General features: G+C 39.4%; 1 protein-coding gene across 4 annotated transcripts in view; it reads left to right on the forward strand.

The window, feature by feature from the left end:
• plxnb3 (plexin B3) overlaps positions 1 to 20,416 on the forward strand; it is an 82,022-nt gene that overhangs the window by 39,038 nt on the left and 22,568 nt on the right. For 2 of the 4 annotated variants that reach the window (XM_055167580.2, XM_055167579.2), the window contains exons 2-9: positions 207 to 1,320; positions 5,248 to 5,427; positions 10,446 to 10,574; positions 10,878 to 10,978; positions 11,466 to 11,598; positions 17,447 to 17,606; positions 18,155 to 18,263; positions 18,869 to 18,977. In XM_055167580.2, the coding sequence (XP_055023555.2) occupies positions 220 to 1,320; positions 5,248 to 5,427; positions 10,446 to 10,574; positions 10,878 to 10,978; positions 11,466 to 11,598; positions 17,447 to 17,606; positions 18,155 to 18,263; positions 18,869 to 18,977 (2,022 nt within the window). In that variant the 5' untranslated portion in view covers positions 207 to 219. Of the gene's footprint in view, positions 1 to 203; positions 1,321 to 5,247; positions 5,428 to 10,445; positions 10,575 to 10,877; positions 10,979 to 11,465; positions 11,599 to 17,446; positions 17,607 to 18,154; positions 18,264 to 18,868; positions 18,978 to 20,416 lie in introns of all 4 variants that reach the window. The other 2 variants (XM_055167578.2, XM_055167577.2) reach the window with 1 other exon arrangement.

The raw sequence follows: 20,416 nt of genomic DNA on the forward strand, positions 1-20,416 counted from the left end.
CTTTTCATGTGTTTCTCGACTTTCCATGCCTCTATCCTGCTTCCTTACTGTCGTTTTAATCTTTTTCATCTTGACCCCCCCTCACTCTCATGCACGTTGTCTCCACTTTCCCATGCAACCTTTCTGACTCCTCTTTTCTGTTTGAAATTTTATCTCTGTTGCCCTTGTAAATTCAATTTCTGATCTTTTTCTCTCTCTTTCAGCAGGTGACGGGGTGCCATGCCAGCTGCTGCTCCCCTGTTGCTGCTCCTCGCCATCTTGTGGTGGCCTCTGGTATTTCCCCTGGCCCGTGGTCATCTTCAGAGCGTCCCGACGTTCATCTCCTTCAATGGCTCCCGCCTCAATCACCTTCTGCTCGACACCCGCTCGGGTCACGTCTACGTGGGGGCGGTTAACGTGCTTTATCACCTCTCGGCAGACTTGCAGCTGCTTTCCTGGGGCAAAACGGGACCTAAACTGGACAGCCCTGATTGCCTACCCCCCATCGACCCCATCGATTGCACCCAGGCTGAAATCACGGACAACACCAACAAACTTCTGTTGCTAGAAGAGGTCGAAGGAGGGCAGCCAAAGAGCCTCATCGTGTGTGGGACGGTCCTGCAGGGGATCTGCGAAAAGCGGAGCCTTGACAACATCTCTCAGATCCTGTACAAGACAGACAATCCAGTGGACACTCAGTATGTGGCTGCGAATGACCCTCGCGTGTCCACGGTGGGCGTGGTGGTGGAGCAGAAAGGAGTTCAGCTTATGCTGGTCGGTCGGGGTTACACCAGCAAAGGGCCCGGTGGCATTCCTCCAATCACAATGCGACGTTTGGCCTCAATACCGCAACATTCTGCGCCAGCGTTCTCCCACGAAGAACTTGGTAAGCTGGTCGTCAGTAGCTATTCAGAATACAACAATAACTTTGTAAAAACCTTCCACCACAACAATTATGTCTACTTCGTTTTCTCTCGCCGTGGCGTGGGTAAACGAGAGTACCAGACGTACGTTTCGAGACTCTGTGCGGGCGACCCTAATTTCTACTCTTACGTGGAGGTGCCGCTTTCCTGCGGCGTAGGATATAATTTGGCACAAGCGGCCATGCTTGGCACGCACCGGGAACATCCTACTCTGTTTGTGGCCATGGCCATGGGGCAAGCTTCGACCCCCACAACTACAGACAGGTCGGCTCTTTGTGTGTACAAGGTGGAAGATCTGGATAAAGCCCTGCATGCTGCCCAACTCTTGTGTTACACACAGGAGGGAAAGGATTCCAATAACAAGGAGAAGGCTTATATCGAGTACGAAGTGTCCTCCAGCTGTCTGAAACTCCCGCAGGTAAGTCGCTGGTCTAGATTTGCAGTCATTGCTCAAAGAGGATTAGAACTGCTCGAAATTCATCAGCTTGTTCTCAAAGGGCCTTTGATGCCCGTGCCAAATGATCCATTGAAATTAAATTGGTGCTTTTTGCCTTTTTTTGTTCAGGATGAAATCCAGCCCACCATCTAGAGTAAACTCCTCTTTAGATCTATAATTCCAATATTAGCCAATAAGAGAGCAGCATTTAAAGCTTTTTGGCAGTAGCTTGCACTCACATTTACTTACATTAACAGGCTCAGCCAATCGTACCCTCTTATCTCAGGGCGGATTTAAAACATGCTGGCAAATGAAGGGAGTGGCAGCACAAGCGTAGCAGTTTTAATGATGGTTAAATCCGTGGCTAAAGAGCGCTAAGTAGGAATACAGCCGGAAAAACCATGAGAGATTTGGCCATTAGCTGGGTCGTGTAAGACAGCGGGGTGGCATGGTTTCTTGGCGACAGATCAGGGTCAACTGGGTTGTTGTCATGGGGGTGTAGGTCCGGACAAGTGGCAGCTGCCTCACTGCTGACGCAGATTAACATCCAGCTGCCTGAACTAGTGTTTATCCACACAGTGCAACAAATGCAACTGTAGAAATGGAACACAGACCCAGATGTCTACATTTATGTTTATGCATTTGGCAGATGCTTTTATCCAAAACAATTCTTGCATCAAAATATGTGTTTCTGGGATCAAACCCATGACTTTTGCACATCTAATGGAATGCTCTACCATATGAGCTACAGGAGCATTATATATATATATAAACTTTTTGGTTAGCTTTGAGATATTATATTGTTAAGTTTGGGTATACAGTTTTTTTATTGTTAGTTTCAATTAAGAGCTTCTCACAGTGAAATCTTAAGAGGTTTTGTTTGAATATGAAAGAGATGGAACGAGGTACAGCGACATTTTGTTAGTAGGAGCTATATAAAGTTATGGTTTGTGTTTGTGTATAGATTTGGGACGGGGGTTTAATCCAGCTCAGTGTAGCAGCTGATTTAAGTACTACTGACCCATATCTCCACTGAACACTGACTATCACACACGAAAGTCCATTGAACCTGTGACCTTAAAGATGCTGTTTACACCTCGTATTAAGATGCGTTTTGGTTGATCGTATCACAAGTGGACGATGCTAAATACAGGTATAAATGATGTGTGAAAGGTTTGGAGCTCTTTCACTTTCGACCACGCATTCGACCGGATTGCTTTTGTGGTGTAAACGTGCATGTTGTCGAATGAGTTTCGAACAGCTACAAAACACCGCCTACTATCCGCCTGATGATCTAATGTGTCGTGTATCGAGCACATTGTTTTAACATAGGACATGACTTCTAGCCCCGAACACACAGTGTACAGTGCTATCCTTAGGCTTTCATTGATAAAACTGAAGCGTTTTTTTCACAACTTTTAAATTTTTGGTTCATTTTGCGATCGCGCTAAAGTTGCGCGACCTTATTTCATAAATTGCTTTGAAATATCAGAAAAAACCCTTGTATGGGTGATTCTCGCGAAATTAGACTTATGAGGTGTCATGGAACATTTTGATAAAAAAACAATGCAAAGTAAGAGTATCAAAATAAGCAGCATTACAAACATCTCTTCACGTACCATTTTGCACATTATTTCAAATGACATCATACAAACCAATTTTGTTGTTTTTTCCACATTTAAGGGGGAGATTTTCATTACAGCAGCGACTAGATTTTGGTTCTTTGACATGGAAATATTTATAATTAAAAAATCTAAAAAATAAAAAGCTTCAGTGCATGTTACACTATAAACATTTACAGTAAAGAAACATGTGGTATTTGATGATCATTGGTAAATGTAGAGACAATAATAAGGAATATAAATGTGTCCAAGACCAATTTTCTCATCCTCTTCAACAATTTTCAATCATTGTTTAAGCCCTCAAGGAACTAACATTTTCAAAAAAAAAAAAATTAGTTGGAAGGGACATAATTGACTGTGACACTCAAGATGGCTACCAGGTAAGCAGTTCTTATTTTTCTCTCCAGATAAAAGTTGAAATTTTGTTTGTCATAGTACCTAGACAACTTTTTAGATCTCATTACCGAAACATGAGTTTATAAATGCATATACCGTATATAATGTAATATCATGTTACGGTAATGATATATTTTGATAATAATAATTAAAAAAATAATAATAATTCTATAATTCAAAAAATAATGGTTATAGTAAGTTCAGACCTTAAACTTATATGTGAAAAAAATTGGCTTCAAGGGCTTTTTAAAAAATCTGATGCTGGACACCTTCTAAGTCTGGATTTCGTGAGAATCACCCATATATGTAAAAAACACTGTTCAGCATGTTTACTAACAACACAAGCATAGGACTCTGACATAATATTAGTTAACATCAATTTAAACCCGTCATTTCTCTTGCTTGCGTTTAAACGAAAGCAGAAGGTCTCTCCCACAGACCACACCCTCAGTAATCGGGACAGAAGTGGTCAAAAGTGAACTAAATAGACGGATTGAAGTTCCAGGTGTAAACGTGAATGTCTCTCTCTCGTCCACTTGTGATCCGACATCCCAACTTTGTTACCGCCACCACAACTACTCCTCTCTGTACCAGCTTCGTCCTCTTTGTTTCAACACCTACTAAACTGCCTACATAGGCAGCTGCCTTCTAAGGTAGCTTCATGGGACCCCGTGCGTGACCAATTTGGAATGCTGTACATAAACACATGCTGCCACATTAATACCTCTCAGCATGAGAGGTGCAACTAGAAATGGTTGGCAAACGTTTGATGTTACCCTGCAGCTTATTGCTAAACTTATGATGTGGAATTTTTATCAAAATTATGTTATTAGCTTATCAAAACTATTATCAGCACCATAAAACCTCATCTGCCACCCTGGAAGTGCATTGTGGGATTGCTCTCTGTGTGAAGCATACATCTAAGTATTGCAAAACGAACAGCTGTTTAATATCTCGAAAGCAGCTGATGTGTTCGTCTTTGATTTCAATCACGTGTTACCCTTCTTCTCTCATAGCCGTCCACTCTGTTGACTGGTTAGTTGTGTCTATTCATCCGCTAACAGCTGAAGTTTCAGAATAGCTTTAGGTTAGGACACACAGACCTCTGGCTCCAGTGAGAGTGCATCTAAAAATCACTGCCAGCCATGTATAGATGATGGAAAGCGTTTGTCAGACACCGTTGTAAAAGCAGCTACGCTTTTTTGGTATTGATTTTCATGCACACAGAGAGGACCGGATGTTTCCGGTTCTCTACAAATGTTAGCCTAATTGTCTTTGGAAGACTTGGAAAACACTTGGCCGGTATTTGGTAATTCAGACTTGTTATTCAACAAGCATTTTGGATATTAATTATTTCGACTGCATCAATGGACAGCGTTTTGCAGCCATGTGGGCATACAGCTGCCTGTCTTTGTGATAAGCACTGTGCTTGTTCTTCATTATTTCCAAAACATTTAACATTCATTAATTCCCAAACTTTTTATATTCCGTTTGACTGAATTCAAAACACAGCCAATGTTACGTTTATTGGAAACTTACATGAAGTTCAGACGTTGTACCAATTTACATAAACATTTGTGTATTTGGCAGATGCTTTATCCAAAGCGACTAAACTGATTTTGGCCTGCATCGTGTCTCATTTACCACCTCAATAATTTTCTGTCTAATTTGTCTTGCAGTAATATTGGAAAAAAAACATTAACAAATATTTCAGTATTTTAAAAGCACATTAAAAGCAAAACATACCGTATGGGTTGCATTTACCTCGAACAATTTAAATGCTTCACAATTTATTTGCAATGGTGCATAATTTTCTTCTGCATGTTATAAACAGTGTTATGAATGTATTTTGTGATGCATATATGTAATATGATGTTTCCCGATCTTTCAGACATCTCTGACCGAGTACCCGTGTGGCGGAGAACACACGCCCAGCCCCATCGCCAGCGCTGTTGCTCTCGAGGCCACACCTGCTTTCACCTGGACTCCTTCCATCACCGCCGTCACCACGGCAACCGAGGTCAGCCACACCATCGTATTGCTAGGGGACAAAAGCGGACGGCTGCACAAGGTACGACTCAATGGTGCCATATATCTAGAACTAGCTTCTTAAATCATCTTTTATTTAGTTTAAACCTGCAGTTTTTATGTTTTCAGTCCACATTCACATTACACACCCACGATCTATCTCCGAAAGCGTAATGGGAAAAATCAGCGTGAAAAAGTGACTTTTAAAGACTGTTTACTGTCATTAAGGGTCGTTTTATCGAAACGCAAACACACACAGCAATCATAATCTGTCATTAAGCAGAAACTCACTGGTAATGAGTAAACCACCCTGAAGCGTTGTAATGTGTTATTAAAACCCATTTCGGTTTGTTCAGAGTTCAGCTAGTGGGGTGAATTATTTATCATGATAAAGTTTTGTTGTTCTCTTGTGGCTTTGTTGTGAAAAGGAAAGAAACTTTTTTTTGGTGATATATATAGTCTTGGACACTTTTGTATTAGGAAGGAAACGTGTTGGTACGAAGGCTGCGATTCAAAGCCATTAAACTCAAGATCATCTTTCGAAGGGGTTTGCTACAAACCTGAAAAACATGAGATAAGAGATAAGAGATCTCATTTTATCTTGGCTGCCTTTAATACACAGCTGGACAAGAGGGTGCATGCATATCTTAAGCTTCTGTTCTCTTAATAAGAGGTGGGAAAGTTTTAAAATGTTTTAATGAGTCATGAAGGTTGAAGGAAATACATGATTAGCGAGTCATCTTCTTTGCACGCTAGGATTTGCTTCTAATAAGTTGCATTACAGGAGTTGTTTGCCCAAAATATGAAAGAGCTGCATAACGATTAGGGCAGCAACAAACGATTATTTTGATAATTGATTAATCTATCGATTATTAGATCAGTTAATCGACTAATAGTCGGTTTTATCAACGACTAATACCTTTTGAACGATTAATCAGTTTTTTCAACATTAAGTTATAGATATTCTAACTAATAAATAAAAAAGAAAATCACTACAGCATTTGAAATAGTTGTTTTAATGAACTTTGAGCATGTCATTTTCTTAAGTTTTTGGATTTCTGTCCAATTCAGATTACACACAAATGCTTTCTAAGCATTGTTTAAATATTCAGTTTTCTTTCAATAGAAAATAATAATTATTTATATAATTTATATTAAATATTAAATACTTAATACATATAAAAAAACATTTATTCTGCAAATGATTAGTTGCGATTAATCGGTATGCAGCCTGCATGACAATCCTGCTCTCAATATTTATCCTAATGCCATTCAGCCCTAAACTTGTTGTTTTGTTTCTTTAAAACACAAAAGCAGAAGTTCATAGTGATTTAATGGAGAAATGTCAAGTCTATAATGCTGTTTCTCCCTTAAAGGTGCAGTGTGTAATTTTTAAAAGGATCTCTTGACAGAAATGCAAAATAAACTAAACTATATTATCAGGGATGTATAAAGACCTTTTATAATGAACCGTTGTTTGTTTATTACCTTATAATGAGATGTTTTTATCTACATACATCGAGGGTCCCCTTACATGGAAGTCGCCATTTTGGGCCGCCATGTTTCTACAAAAGTTTTTTACTAAGTTGTCTCTGGTAATGAGCTGTTTGTCTGGTGGTGGCTACCGTAGCTTCTCTATATGTTTCAAAAGCGAGGGGTGAGCAGTGGACTGAGCCGTTGGTTGCAATTCACAACCTCACCACTCGATGCCGCTGAAATTTACACACTGCACCTTTAATAAAATAAATATTAAATGTTCTTTGAAGAGGCATACCTTTTCATTTGGGTATTATTGCTTAAGTATGTCGTCTCGCAAAAACGTGTACTTTTTGTCAAATCCATAATGCATGCATGTTTCTCTTATTTAAAATAGAAAACATGAGTATAGACTAATATTTTTCTTGAATTGTATGTATGAATTGCTCACCATAGCTTTTGTGCAAGAAACAGTCCAAAATGTAAGTTGAAAAATGATAACAGAGTTCAAGTGTTTATGTAGACTAGTCCTTCAAGATCCATTCTTCATTGTTAATAAATAATAAGTAGTGTTGGGCTGCATCAGTCTGTTTGTGGCGTCTCTTTGGGGTAAATGTGTTTTGATAGATGTTTTGCCTCCTTTCAGTAGGAGAATGTGGGCTATTTACAGCTCATCGTCAGCCCAGTCATAGGGGTTTGTGATCATGTGTGTGCACGTGGTACTGTGTATGACAGCCTTAAAAGCGTGAGAGGACTTGTTCATAGAGCTTATCTCGTGGGGAAGGCTGGTCACATGAGGTGTACTCCAGGGCGAATTTTTTTGTTTATGATGATTTTTTTGTTGCCCAAATCCCCTCCAGTGCTGCATGAAATATTTACAACAGTTCTGAAACAGCTGCTTGTTTACTACTCTAAACTTTCCTCGGGCAAAACTTATCACAGGCAGCCCACTGTATCGCTTCCCACCTACAAGATGTTGAAACGCACATACCGTACTGCTGAGAGTGCAGCTCACCTGAGCATTGTGGTCAGTGTGTGGTGTAAACATGTATGTAAAATAATGTGGTTTGCTAAGGGATATATCTATTGCTTATGCTGAAAAGCGGTAATATTACGAAATCCCTGAGCTTAGATGTTAAACCTGGCATGCAACTGTTTGTGCTGTGGGCAAATATGATTGATAAAATTTACGTTTACAGTCATGCATTGAAATGACTTACAGTGCTTCGAAATATAAATTTTTATCAGTGTGTGTGTTTCCTGGAAATCAAACCCACAATCTTGTATAGCAGTGCTCTACTAACCGCGCTATTGGAGCACTCAAGTGTGTGCATTATTTTTTGGGAGTGATCAGGCTTATGATTTTTATTAGGCAGACAATGAGGCTGGTAAAAATAGCATAGTCTGTGACCAGAGCCATGTTCAGAAACCAGAATATCATAAAAATGTGAGTTTTTTAAAGAGTTACTTGAGTCAGTGAATAACCTACAAGAACCCAGAATGCTTTACCAATCACACAGCTATACTCAGGCAACCAAACAAAACCACCTGGCAACGCCCTAGCAGCTGCTCAGAATTCATTAGCCACCAAATGGCAATGGCCTAGCAACCTCTCAAAGACACTAGCAACTGCATAAAACTCGCTAGCAAGCACCTGCAATGGCCTGGCAACCACTCAAAACATGTTAGCAAGCTTCTGACAATGTCCTTGCAACCACTCGAAACACACTACTCACTAGCAAGTACCTGGCAACGCCCTAGCAACTGCTTAAAACTCACTTTCAAGCACCTGGCAATGGCCTGGCAACCACTCAAAACACACTAGCAAGCTCCTGGCAATGCCCTAGCAACCAATCGAAATGCACTAGCCTTATCAACCACTCAAAACACACTAGGAAGCACCTGTTAATACCAATACCTAGCAACCACTCAAGTATCATTTGCAAGCACCTACCGCTTGAAACACACTAGCAAGCTCCAGGTAATGCCTTGGCAACCGCTCAAAGCACACTAGCAAGCACGAGGCAATGCCTTAGCAACCACTTGAAACTCAATAGCAAGCACCTTGTAATGTCATAGCAACTGGTCAAAACCCACTAGCAAGTACCTGGCAATGGCCTGGCAACCGCTCAAAACCTGCTAGCAAGCTCCTGGCAATGCCCTAGTGACCACTCGAAACGCACTAGCAAGCACCTCGCAACGCCTTAGCAACCTGGCAGTGACTAGCAACAGTAAAATTTCTCTTGCAAGCACCTGGCAACACCCTAGCAACTGCTTAAAACACACTAGCAAGCACCTGGCAACACCCTCGCAACTGCTTAAAACTCGCTAGCAAGCACCTGGCAATGGCCTGGCAACCGCTCAAAACCTGCTAGCAAGCTCCTGGCAATGCCCTAGTGACCACTCGAAACGCACTAGCAAGCACCTCGCAACGCCTTAGCAACCACTCAAAACACACATGCAAGCACTTGGCAGTGCCCTAGCAACCGCTCAAGTATCATTTGCAAGCACCTGGCAATGCCTTAGCAACCGCTTGAAACACACTAGTAAGCACCTGGCAATGACCTGGCAACCACTCAAAACACACTAGCAAACTCCAGGCAATGCCTTAGCAACCATTTGAAACGCACTTGGCACTAGCAAGTACCTGGCAATGCCCTAACAACTGCTTAAAACTCACTTGGCACTAGCAAGTATCTGGAAACGCCCTAGCAACCACTCAAAACGCACTAGGAAGCACCTGGCAATGCCTAAGCAACCACTTATAAAAAACCCTAGCAAGCATCTCCCAACGTCTTAGCAACAACTCAAATCTCACTTGCAAGCACCTGGCAACGCCCTAGCAACCGCTTAAAACTCGCTAGCAAGGACCTGGCAATGGCCTGGCAACTGCTCAAAACCTGCTAGCAAGCTCCTGGCAATGCCCTAGTAACCACTTGAAACAAGCACCTGTTAATGCCCTAGCAACCGCTCAAGTATCATTTGCAAGCACCTGGCAATGCATTAGCAACTGCTTAAAACTCACTGGGCACTAGCAAGTATCTGGCAACGCCCTAGCAACCACTCAAAACGCACTAGCAAGCACCCGGCAATGCTTTAGTAACCACATAAAACACCCTAGCAAGCACCTCGCAACGTCTTAGCAACCGCTCGAAACACACTAGCAAGCTCCTGGCAATGCCTTTCAACCACTTGAAACACCCTAGCAAGTCCCTGGCAATGCCTTACCAACCACTCATATCTTTCTTGCAAGCACCTAGCAACACCCTAGCAGCTTTTCAAAACACACTAGCAACTACTTGGCAACACCCTAGCAACCACTTAGCATCCATTTAGCAAAAAACAGTCACATTCTCTATAAAAACTGTATTCATGTAAAATGCAATGCTTTCATGCACTTAAAATGAGAACATTACTGAAAAATATTTGTAAGCCACAATGTCTCCAAAATGGAACAGTTTAGGCAATTATCTTCTTTTGTGAGTTGGTACATTTACCCAATATGTATGTGTGTGTGTGTGTGTGTGTGTGTGTGTCTGCGTGTGTCTTTTTGTTTGGGTGCCTGTATGCACATTTTCATTGCAGGTGTTCCTTCATGCAAATGGTACCGGTACTAAATATGACACTGTGGAGGTGGATCCAATGAGCCCCATTAACGCTGACCTTCTGTTGGACTCAACCAACCAGAGCGTCTACGTGCTGACTGACAGAAAGGTATGAGAGACAAATCGTTTCCTTTCAACTGCCAGCAACCGATACAAACGGCACCACTCACAATCTCTCAAAGGATTACACGTTTACTCTGACAAACATCTCTCGTATGACAGTTTTTCTGCCGATGAAAGTCTCTGTTTCTTACATTAAATAATTACCAGTGGAATCGTTTTGACAGCCAACCAGAATCCCAGATTCTTGGCACGCTGCTCGCTCATGCAAAAGTTGCGCTCGCTTGCGTTTATCAGTTTGCAAAATGAGAACGTTGCTCAGGGCCTTTGTGTGTCTGTGTGCATGTTTCAGGTTACCAAGCTCGATGTTGCTCAGTGCGAGAAGCATTTGGACTGCCACTCCTGTCTGTCTAACAGAGATCCGTACTGTGGTTGGTGTTCGCTGGAGGGCAGGTAATCTAACGCACATGAATGGTTTAACACACACTATTGCTTGATCTTTCAACATGAGGCTGCGCCCTAGTTTTGCATAAACAATTGTATGTCGTTTATTTCCGTGGATCAGTTTTGAATATTTTTCAACAACAGAACAGCAGTTGTGTTACTGGTTTATCCGTTCAAACTGTATGTTTTGTTATGGGGATCATTACTTATGTTTTAAGTAGTGATTTACTTCCTTCATAAAAGGATAAATTACGGTTGCTCCTTTACATACAATGAAAGTGAATGTGGAGCGACGCTAAGCAGTATGAATCACCATACACTTTCATTTTATGGAAACAGAAGCACGGATGTAATAAAATTATATGAGGTCGGCTTGACATAAAGGTGAGGAAATGATTTTCATTTTTGTGAGAACCCTCGCTGACCTGTGAAGCCTTCAACATCTTGCTGTCATATTCTCAAAAGACTTTTATCACATTGTGTATTTGTATTTCAGATGCACACGAAAGATGGGATGTGCACGACACGCTCAACCAAACCACTGGATCTGGAGTTACGGCCATGAGCATCAGTGTGTCTCCATAGAGAGCGTTAAACCTGCCATCCAAAGCAGAGAACAGCAAACAGAGGTACGTACCCTGATCCCAGATCAGCATTAATTCACGTAGCATGAAGCAATTGAGGACGATGCAAATTGCAATCAATTTTAGGCAACGAATTGCCTGTTTCGGTATTTTTCAGAATTTGACCTTATAGACAGTTTCGTCGGACGAACGTACGTTGTCGCGGTTAGAACTTTACTTCTGGTTTCTGTTTGTTTAATGGTTTGACTAGTGGCTAAAATTAACTCTGTAACAAATACCTCATCAAAATTTTTCTAAAGACGGGGAGACGGCAATCATGAATCACCACTATGTGGTTTGGCAGCCGGTTTCTAGTTAACATTATATACATTGGACTGCCATACACATTTTACATAGTAACGTTAGCTCAGTGTTGTTTTTATACGCTTTAGCTATAAAATATAAACAAAGGTAATCTACTTGTTTATTTTGATTGTTATCATAAATAAACGACTCTTAAAGGAATTTCTTGATATTGATTCTTACCAGAGTTTACCAGAAATTACTTGTGTTCCACGAAATAAATTGTTTATGTTGTTACTGCTGAAATCGTCTATATGTGAAATCCAGGCTAAAGTCTCATAATCTGATGAGTTTAAGAGCATTTAAGTTTGATTTCACTCACTAGCTGGGTTTCCATCACCCCGATTTTTTTAGGGCTGCGCAAAAAGATCGCTACAGCAAAGTATCGCGAAACATTTTCCCCGATAGTGTATCGATATTTCAATCTCTACTATCAATATTAAAAAAAAAATCGAATCCCTCTGTGTGCTTCAAGCGACCTCCTCCGCAACTGCTGTAGTTGTCACTGTCCAGTTTTCTGTCATACACAGCCATTCGGCCAATGTCTCGGAAGTTAGTGGGAGTGAGAAAATGGCAGAAATTTTAAAATCACCTGCTGCTTTCAAAGCCGACGTGTTGAAGCACTTTGCCTTTAAAAAAATAAATAAAAATCTGCATTTTTGATAAAAAAAAGAAAAAGTATTGCAATGTATCGCAGCATGCAACGTATTGTATCGTATCGTATCGTGATAAATCAATCGTGAGATGTATCGTAACATGAGGCCCTTGCCGCTACCCAGCCCTAGATTTTATGCACAAGTATCGCATAAGAAACGGGTGATGGAAACGCCAAATTTCTAATAAAAATCCCTTAATTCGCAAAAAAAGTTTTTACTCTCGAATTGAGGTGATTTTTGACTAATGCGCAAAAGATTAAATGCGAATAACTGCAGATGGAAATGCATTTGCCAAATAAATAGAGGGTATGCATTGACGTCACTTTTCCACGTGACCACACGAGAGCTTTCCCTGTTGAGTGGCAAACGTTCAGCAAAATGGCTGGTTTTCATAGCGGGTGCTGCGAAAATGCCAGTAAAACTGACTATTAGCAGCTTAAATTGAATTTAGTTGGACTTGATAGCAGAGGGGGAGAATACTTAATTATATTGGTTACATTTTCCAAGCCTCTGTGCTTTATTAGGGTGTTTATATTGGGAAAAACATTACTTCACTACATTCTAGCATAGAATCATAGTGTGTATTCTTTAAAGCAACACTATGTAGTTTTTTTACCTTTAAATAATGTCTCTAAAATTATTTCAGTGATAGAACAACTTTTAACTGGACAAATTGTACTGTTGTTGCAATCTGAGCAGCCTCCTAGCTGCTACAAGCACACTCTGAAAGTGGCGGTGGAGGGTAGGAAACACAGCCCCGCCCCTCCCCCTGCCTGCAGAAGAGTGTCTGATACCAGGCACTGTTGCGCTTTTCAACCACATGGGGGAGCTGTAAGACATTTTTACATGGAAACTACATAGTGTTGCTTTAATATTGCATATTAAAATGTATTTAATACCTAATTGCATTTAAATTGTGTACTTTTACTTGAGTAAAATTAAATGTAAAACAAAAACGTATTATTTATGAAATGCAATGGAGTTAAAAATTATGATAATATGCTTTGGAATGTATGTTTTCCAAAGAAAAACACGGATAAAATACGAATAATTGAAAAAAATAAGTTTAAGTAGAAAGTAAAACCTCTGCTTGATAGTGACCCTAGCGACTTAACCCACCTGTGGTCTGTGGACGTTGGCATGAACAATCAATTTACATCGCAATGCGGGATTGGGCGATTCTGCATCGATGTAGTAATAGCCCATAATCGATTATAAACTACTGATGTTCATTCGTCGCGTACGCGCAAGTCACGGTAGAGAAAATGGATTCCAGAGTAATATGCTAATTTAAATAAGGAAAGTTTATCATTTGAACATGTTTCAAACACTTGTAAATGTTAACATTCAAGTGATTTGAAACAATTTAACCAGAAAAGGCGCTAAAATGAGCAGCTTTCTGTACGAACAGACGCATGTGTGGTTGAATGTGTCTGGCCCAGGTCCGGTCAGAAGTGATTATCCCTAATACTCTTCATGTGTAAACTTTAGAAAGAGTTGCGCTACTGTGTCTCATACTGTGGTCCATTAACATACATTTGGCGAGTAGAGCAATGAAAAACAATGTAATGTTTTATGAGGAGCGACTGTTTATGTTGCGCCGTTTGGAATTCACCCTCGGTCTCTGTGTGTGCGCACGGAGAGAAGCGTTTCCAAAAACAAGCGAAGATAAAATCTTTCTGTTCTTGACAGGCCACATACAAACAAAATGATCTCCACAGTATTCTTTTTCTAATAAAAACATTTGTTTATGTCTTAAATCTATGTATAGATTAGGCAGAAACCAGTCCAAGCTTCTCTTAAAGAGACAGTAACCTTAATTAACCTACTTAAGTCTGTGCCATTAATGTTAATCAAACAACCAAAGACAAAGAGAAGATCACTTCTGTAGCTCTAAAAAATAATAATTATATTTAATCTATACAATAAAGACATTCATTGATATAAATGTAGCAATGTGCAGTAATTCTAAAAACAGGATGCAACGTGATATTGAATCGAATTGTTAACATAATAATCGCAATCGAATCGAGGAACCAGTAAAGATTCACACCTCTAGTGACTGACCACTTAGTTGTATCAGCTGACATTGCCTTTAACATATATGGGGCTCAAAATGTCTTTTTCTGAGCACAGCATTCAGATTGGCAATTACAAGCTGCACTGCCTGTTAATTGATACCTTGCCAAATCGTCACTAAATGCAGTCCTGTCTCCAATTTCTAAGCGTGCCTTGTTATATTTACTTTTGGTTAGGTTACCAATTCCAACGAACAACTTAATGGAAACGCACCTAATTTGCATTTGTTTGTTTTTCTTTTGCAAATTTTGAAAATATTCGCTTGGCGTTTCAAGGAAATCCAGCTACTGATTTCAATCAATGATCTTGGTCGATATCATATATATCAAGGTTATATTTTCACAATGTTAATGGATGATTTTATGTAGAAAACAGAAGAGATGACTTTATCTGGGTTTTTCCAGGCTGGGTCACATCTATTTCACATCTATGTTTTTACCTTCTGTTTTTGTCGTGTGATTCTGACACCCCCACCCACAGTGAAATGTCTCTGCTTTAACATAACTGTGTTTAACCCTTAGATACGCTCTGATTGGCTGGTGCAGTGTTTCCCACACATTGACTTTACTATTAACAACCACCCAAGTATATCTGCCATCAAATTTTGTCTTTTTTGGTTCTTGATGAAACAACACTATTTAATAATGACATTTTGCGTGCAAGCACGTCCTGTCTCTCACGATGAGTTCGTTGTGCGTTCGCATGCTCTCTGTTTCTCGAATTGGGTGCATCACGATGTACCCTTTCATGTTTGTGAACTTGAGTCAAGTTGTATGCATTAGAGGTCTTCACGGAGGACCAGGGCCTGTACGGTTCTGGGTTTATATTTTAAATGGTCAGTCGGGTCCTGGTCGGTCCCAGTTTAATAACTTTGGGTCTGATTAACATTGTGTGAGTCGATCAGAGAACAAACGTGCTAAAGTGCATGTGTAGTTTTAAGCGTGCCTTTGGTTTCTATGGCCTGCACTTTCTTTCTCCCATTTTTATAATTATGTTATGAATGAACCGTCTTTTTATATCTAAAACGTTTGCTCAGAAAGCAGAGATGGTAGCAAATAAGCAATACTAATGTCAAGCCCATGCACTGAAGAGCAATTATAACTGGCAAACAGTTCTTGTTATGTAAGCTGACTCAAGATATAAAGAGCAATGCTGTACTGTTAAGTCACCTGTCGCAAGTAGACTTTTGAATAAGGGATGCATAACGATTAATTGCGATTAATCTATAGCACAATAAAAGTTTTTGTTTACATCATATAGGTGTGTGAACTGTGTATAATAATTATGTATATATGCATGTATAATTTTAAGAATAAATTTATATTTATATATTAAGTTTTTATATTTATATATAATATAAATTATACATAAATATACATAGTGCTGGGCAAAGATTAATTGCGATTAATCGCATACAAAATAAAAGTGATTTTAGCATAATATACAAGTGTGTGCTGTGTGTAATTATTATATGTATATATATTGTGTGCATGCATGTATTTAAGAATGTGTATTTACATGTGTGTGTATATATATATTTATTTATGTTTTTATATATTCTATATTATATAAATTAAATAAATAAAATATTTGTTAATATATAATTAAAATATTGTGAAATGTATATATGTATGTAAGTGTGTTTAAATATACATAATAATTACACACAACACACACACACACACATATATTATGCAAAAATTTGCTTTTATTTTGTATATGATTAATCGCGATTAATCTTTGCCCAGCAGTATTACTTAAATATATACATGCATGCATGTGTGTGCATTTATCTATACAAAGTTATTCTACACAGTTCACACATGATGTAAACAAAACTTTTTTTTGCTATAGATTAATCGCGATTAATCGTTATGCATCCCTATTCTGAATTTAAAATGATGAGATACATTGTCATATTAATATAAATCTTTAATAAATCAAAGTATTTGGGTAGGTCACACGTTACTAGTTGTTTGTCACACATGTAGTAGACCATTTTTTATCGGTGGGTAATGATTGCCTTTTTCACCGGCTACCACCACAAGTATATTTCAGATCTGTGAAAAACACTACATTGGCAACTTCTTGTTTTTTCTTATCTTATCTTGTCTTCTCTTATCTTTCACATTGATATTTAAACACAGGGTGTTTTACATGAGCAACGCCAGTTCCCTTTTTTGTATAGCTTATAGTAGCAGTTTAGTAGATGTAAACACTTTGTTTGTCATGTGGACAGAATTTAAAAGTCTGGCCGTTTTTGTCTTCAGTATTTATCGGTTCATGAATGGTCTGTGTGTGGTCTGTGGTTTGTGCGATCTAAGGCTGTGGTTACATTATAGGTTTATGTGTTTTCAGACGCTTTAGATGTTTTTATTGCGATGTTAAATCAAAATTGGAGTTTGTTGTCTTTCAGCTTTGAGGCATCTAAATGTTTGCGCACGAAATTATCTTATTATGAGCTACTGTTTGTCTCACCCCAACATTATGTTTTAATGAGAAATATGTCGGAATAGGAATGAAAACTGTGCTGGTTAAGCAATTTCATGTTGTTTTTAATTGTTGAATAACACTCTTATAATGGAAAACGAATTTAGACAACAGCAGGTTTGTTACAGCACAGACTGCCAACAGCAGACACAAGCACAGGCGGTTTCGAACACAAGCGGTCTCTTTATGCACAAAAAACTTTGCAAACAAACTCCACAAGCAACCAAACAACATCTCAGATTAGTATTCACAACATCAACCTTGGCCTTGCGCGTTCCTAAACTGGCCATTAATTGTCTAAAATGTTTTCTTCCTTTGCTTTCAAGGTCTCTTTCACAGTCCTTCAGTTGCCGGTCCTGTCGGAGGATGAGTCTCTATCTTGCGCTTTTGGGAGTTTGGCTGCTCAGCCTGCGGTTGTCACGGAGAACAGAATCAAATGTCAATCACCAGAACCCGAGCAGCTTCCCCCCAGCCCACCAGGCAACGGTGAGGAGCGCTGACACGTTTACCAAGACAGTTTTATCCCAACAACCAACTGTTGAGCTGAGTGCATGAAACCTGAATCATTACTTTTGCAGTCTTGCTTCTTTTGCGCCCATAACACGCAATTCTTGGTAATCTTGGTCATCTGAAACTTTGTGGTTTCATTTGCTTGCACATAAACATTCACTTTCGAAATTTCAAAACACATACATGAACATGCATAGATAGAAGATGCTGACATTTGAAGATATTTCTGCAGATATTTCTGAGTTGCTTCAGTAAATAATCTTTTATGCAACTATGAGATGTCAGTCTGTCGAAACTCAGCACTAAGGTTTTAAAGCAAACGTCTCTCAGACCCAAGCATGTCCGCTGTGAGAGAATGAATCTTGAGTCTTGAATCATCTCCAGGGAGCGTACGATTTATTCTTTCAAACTCACAGGAATGGTTAAATATTGAAACATAAAGATAAAAAAAGTGAGCTCAAGTCTGCATTTCTTGTCTGTGATGTTTTTTTAATGTGATATTTCTTCTGTGGGTTTGTTTGTAGATCACGTGTCTGTCCGGATGGCACTGAAGTTTGGAGATGTGACTATCACGCACACAAACATCACCTTTTATGACTGCAACGCGGTCGGACGACTTAATGTCACTTCACCGTAAGGATACAGACTCAACTCAAACATTGTGCTTTTGTAATGATAATAAATTAATTTGTAAATGTATATAAATAAAAATAAAAACGGAGTATTATTCTTATAATAATATACCACAGGGCTGTTGAATGCTTTATTCTGATTGGTTGAAAAAATTTTAAATAGGTATGCATTATTTTTCGATAACTCTCGTCATGTCGCATTACCACCTTGGTTGTGCATTATTTTCTAATAATTCAACAGCCCATTGTCAATTATCCTTTACATATTTATGATTGAATGTTATTATTTGATTTATGGTTACACTGTTGTTGCATTATATTTGTTTTTTAAACTTAAATGAAAACTCCACCATTTTTCAATATTTTACTATGTTCTTACCTCAACATAGACAAATTAATACATACCTATCTTTTTTCAATGCGTGCACTTCATCTTAGCACGGCACGTCGTGAATGAGTTAGCATTTAGCCTAGCCCCAATTATTCCTTAGGATCCAAATTCTAATAATTAGACTTTATTCTCGCCATGAATATAGCCTTAGAAGCTGGCATGGCGTTTAAAAGAAAAGAAATAAAGAAAGAAATCTCATATGTAATACATTGCAGGTGCATGGCGTGTGTTAGCAGCATGTGGCCGTGTCATTGGTGCGTGAAGGATGAACTCTGTGCTCATGAGAACGGCTGCCCCAGTCATCATATCATCCATAACAGCAGGGTAAGTGACTTCACTGTTTAACAGCAGGGCTTTACCTGTTTTATGTGAACCTTATAAATCATAGCCTGACCTACAGACTGACGACTGAACTTCTGGACTCCATAGCAGATTTTATTGGTCAAGGACCGCCCATGAGACTGTCTGACTGACATGAAAATCAACCAATCAAAGTTTAATTTGTTCAGCCTTGTATTTAAAGTCGATGTCTCTACATCTCTCAGAAAACATATAAAATTCATTCAGATGGCAACTTAGAAACTCTTGGTGTTTATAAATTTGCTGTACCTTAAGCCTGGAGTATAGCCTTTTTTATGTGTACGCGAACTTATACACATGGTAGAAAGTACAGCCTTGCAAATTATAGTTGATTTGGCTCATACGTGTACACAGACGTTCAACGCATGTGCATTGCGACAAAATGCAATGTATCTCCTGGGCTACATACTACATTCTCCTGTAGGCGCATACAGGACCTACAAGTACAATGCAGTGTTTCCCATACATTGATTTATTTGTGGTGGCCCACCACAGAATCAACACTGGCCCCCACAAATAGAATTTTCATGATTCCCATTTACATTTTTATTTCACTGTTTAAAACAGCTTAATTCGGCTTAAAATATAATTTGATACATAATACAGATCAAATACAGATACAGATCAAAGAGTAGAAGTGAAACATATTTCAGGTGCCAACACTAGATCAAACGCCAACACGACATGATGACGTCACCTATATGCTAATTAGCGGGTGACGTCATCACCACCACAGTCTCTCAAAATCCTGTGGGAAACACTGCAATGTATGCATGGTTTCAAAAATCTGGTGGTGCGGGTACCGTTCTCACGCGCACTGTACGCGGACTCTTTCATATGCGTAAAAATGGACCATACTTCGGCCTTTACACCAGACGCGAACGAAGCGAATAAATTGTGGTATTTGCGCATAGTAGGATGCTTGAACATTTTGATTTTGTAATTGTAATTTTCAAACTTTTAAACTTAAGACTTAAAACAAATTCGCAAACTTAAGACGGTCCTGGACATGTGCTGGTTTAAGCAGGGGAACCTTCCGTGCCATGCATGATTTCAAACCATGACGTCTTAGTGTATTACCAACAGTAACCTTGGAAAGGGTGGTCCCAGCTCTTTTCAGGTCATTGACCAGCTCGTCCTGTGTAGCTCTGGGCTGATTTCTCTTTCTTGGGATCATTGAGACCCCACCAGGTGAGATCTTGCATGGAGCCCCAGTCATGTTTAGCTTCTTCCATTTTCCAATGATTGCTCCAACAGTGGACCTTTTTTCACCAAGCTGCTTGGCAATTTCACTGTAGCCCTTTCCAGAATTGTGCAGGTGTACAATTTTGTCTCTAGTGTCTTTGGACAGATCTTTGGTCTTGGTCATGTTAGTAGTTGGATTCTTACTGATTGTATGGGGT

Source organism: Misgurnus anguillicaudatus, chromosome 5 (assembly GCF_027580225.2).
Source record: "Misgurnus anguillicaudatus chromosome 5, ASM2758022v2, whole genome shotgun sequence".
NCBI classification, from domain to species: Eukaryota; Metazoa; Chordata; class Actinopteri; order Cypriniformes; family Cobitidae; genus Misgurnus; species Misgurnus anguillicaudatus.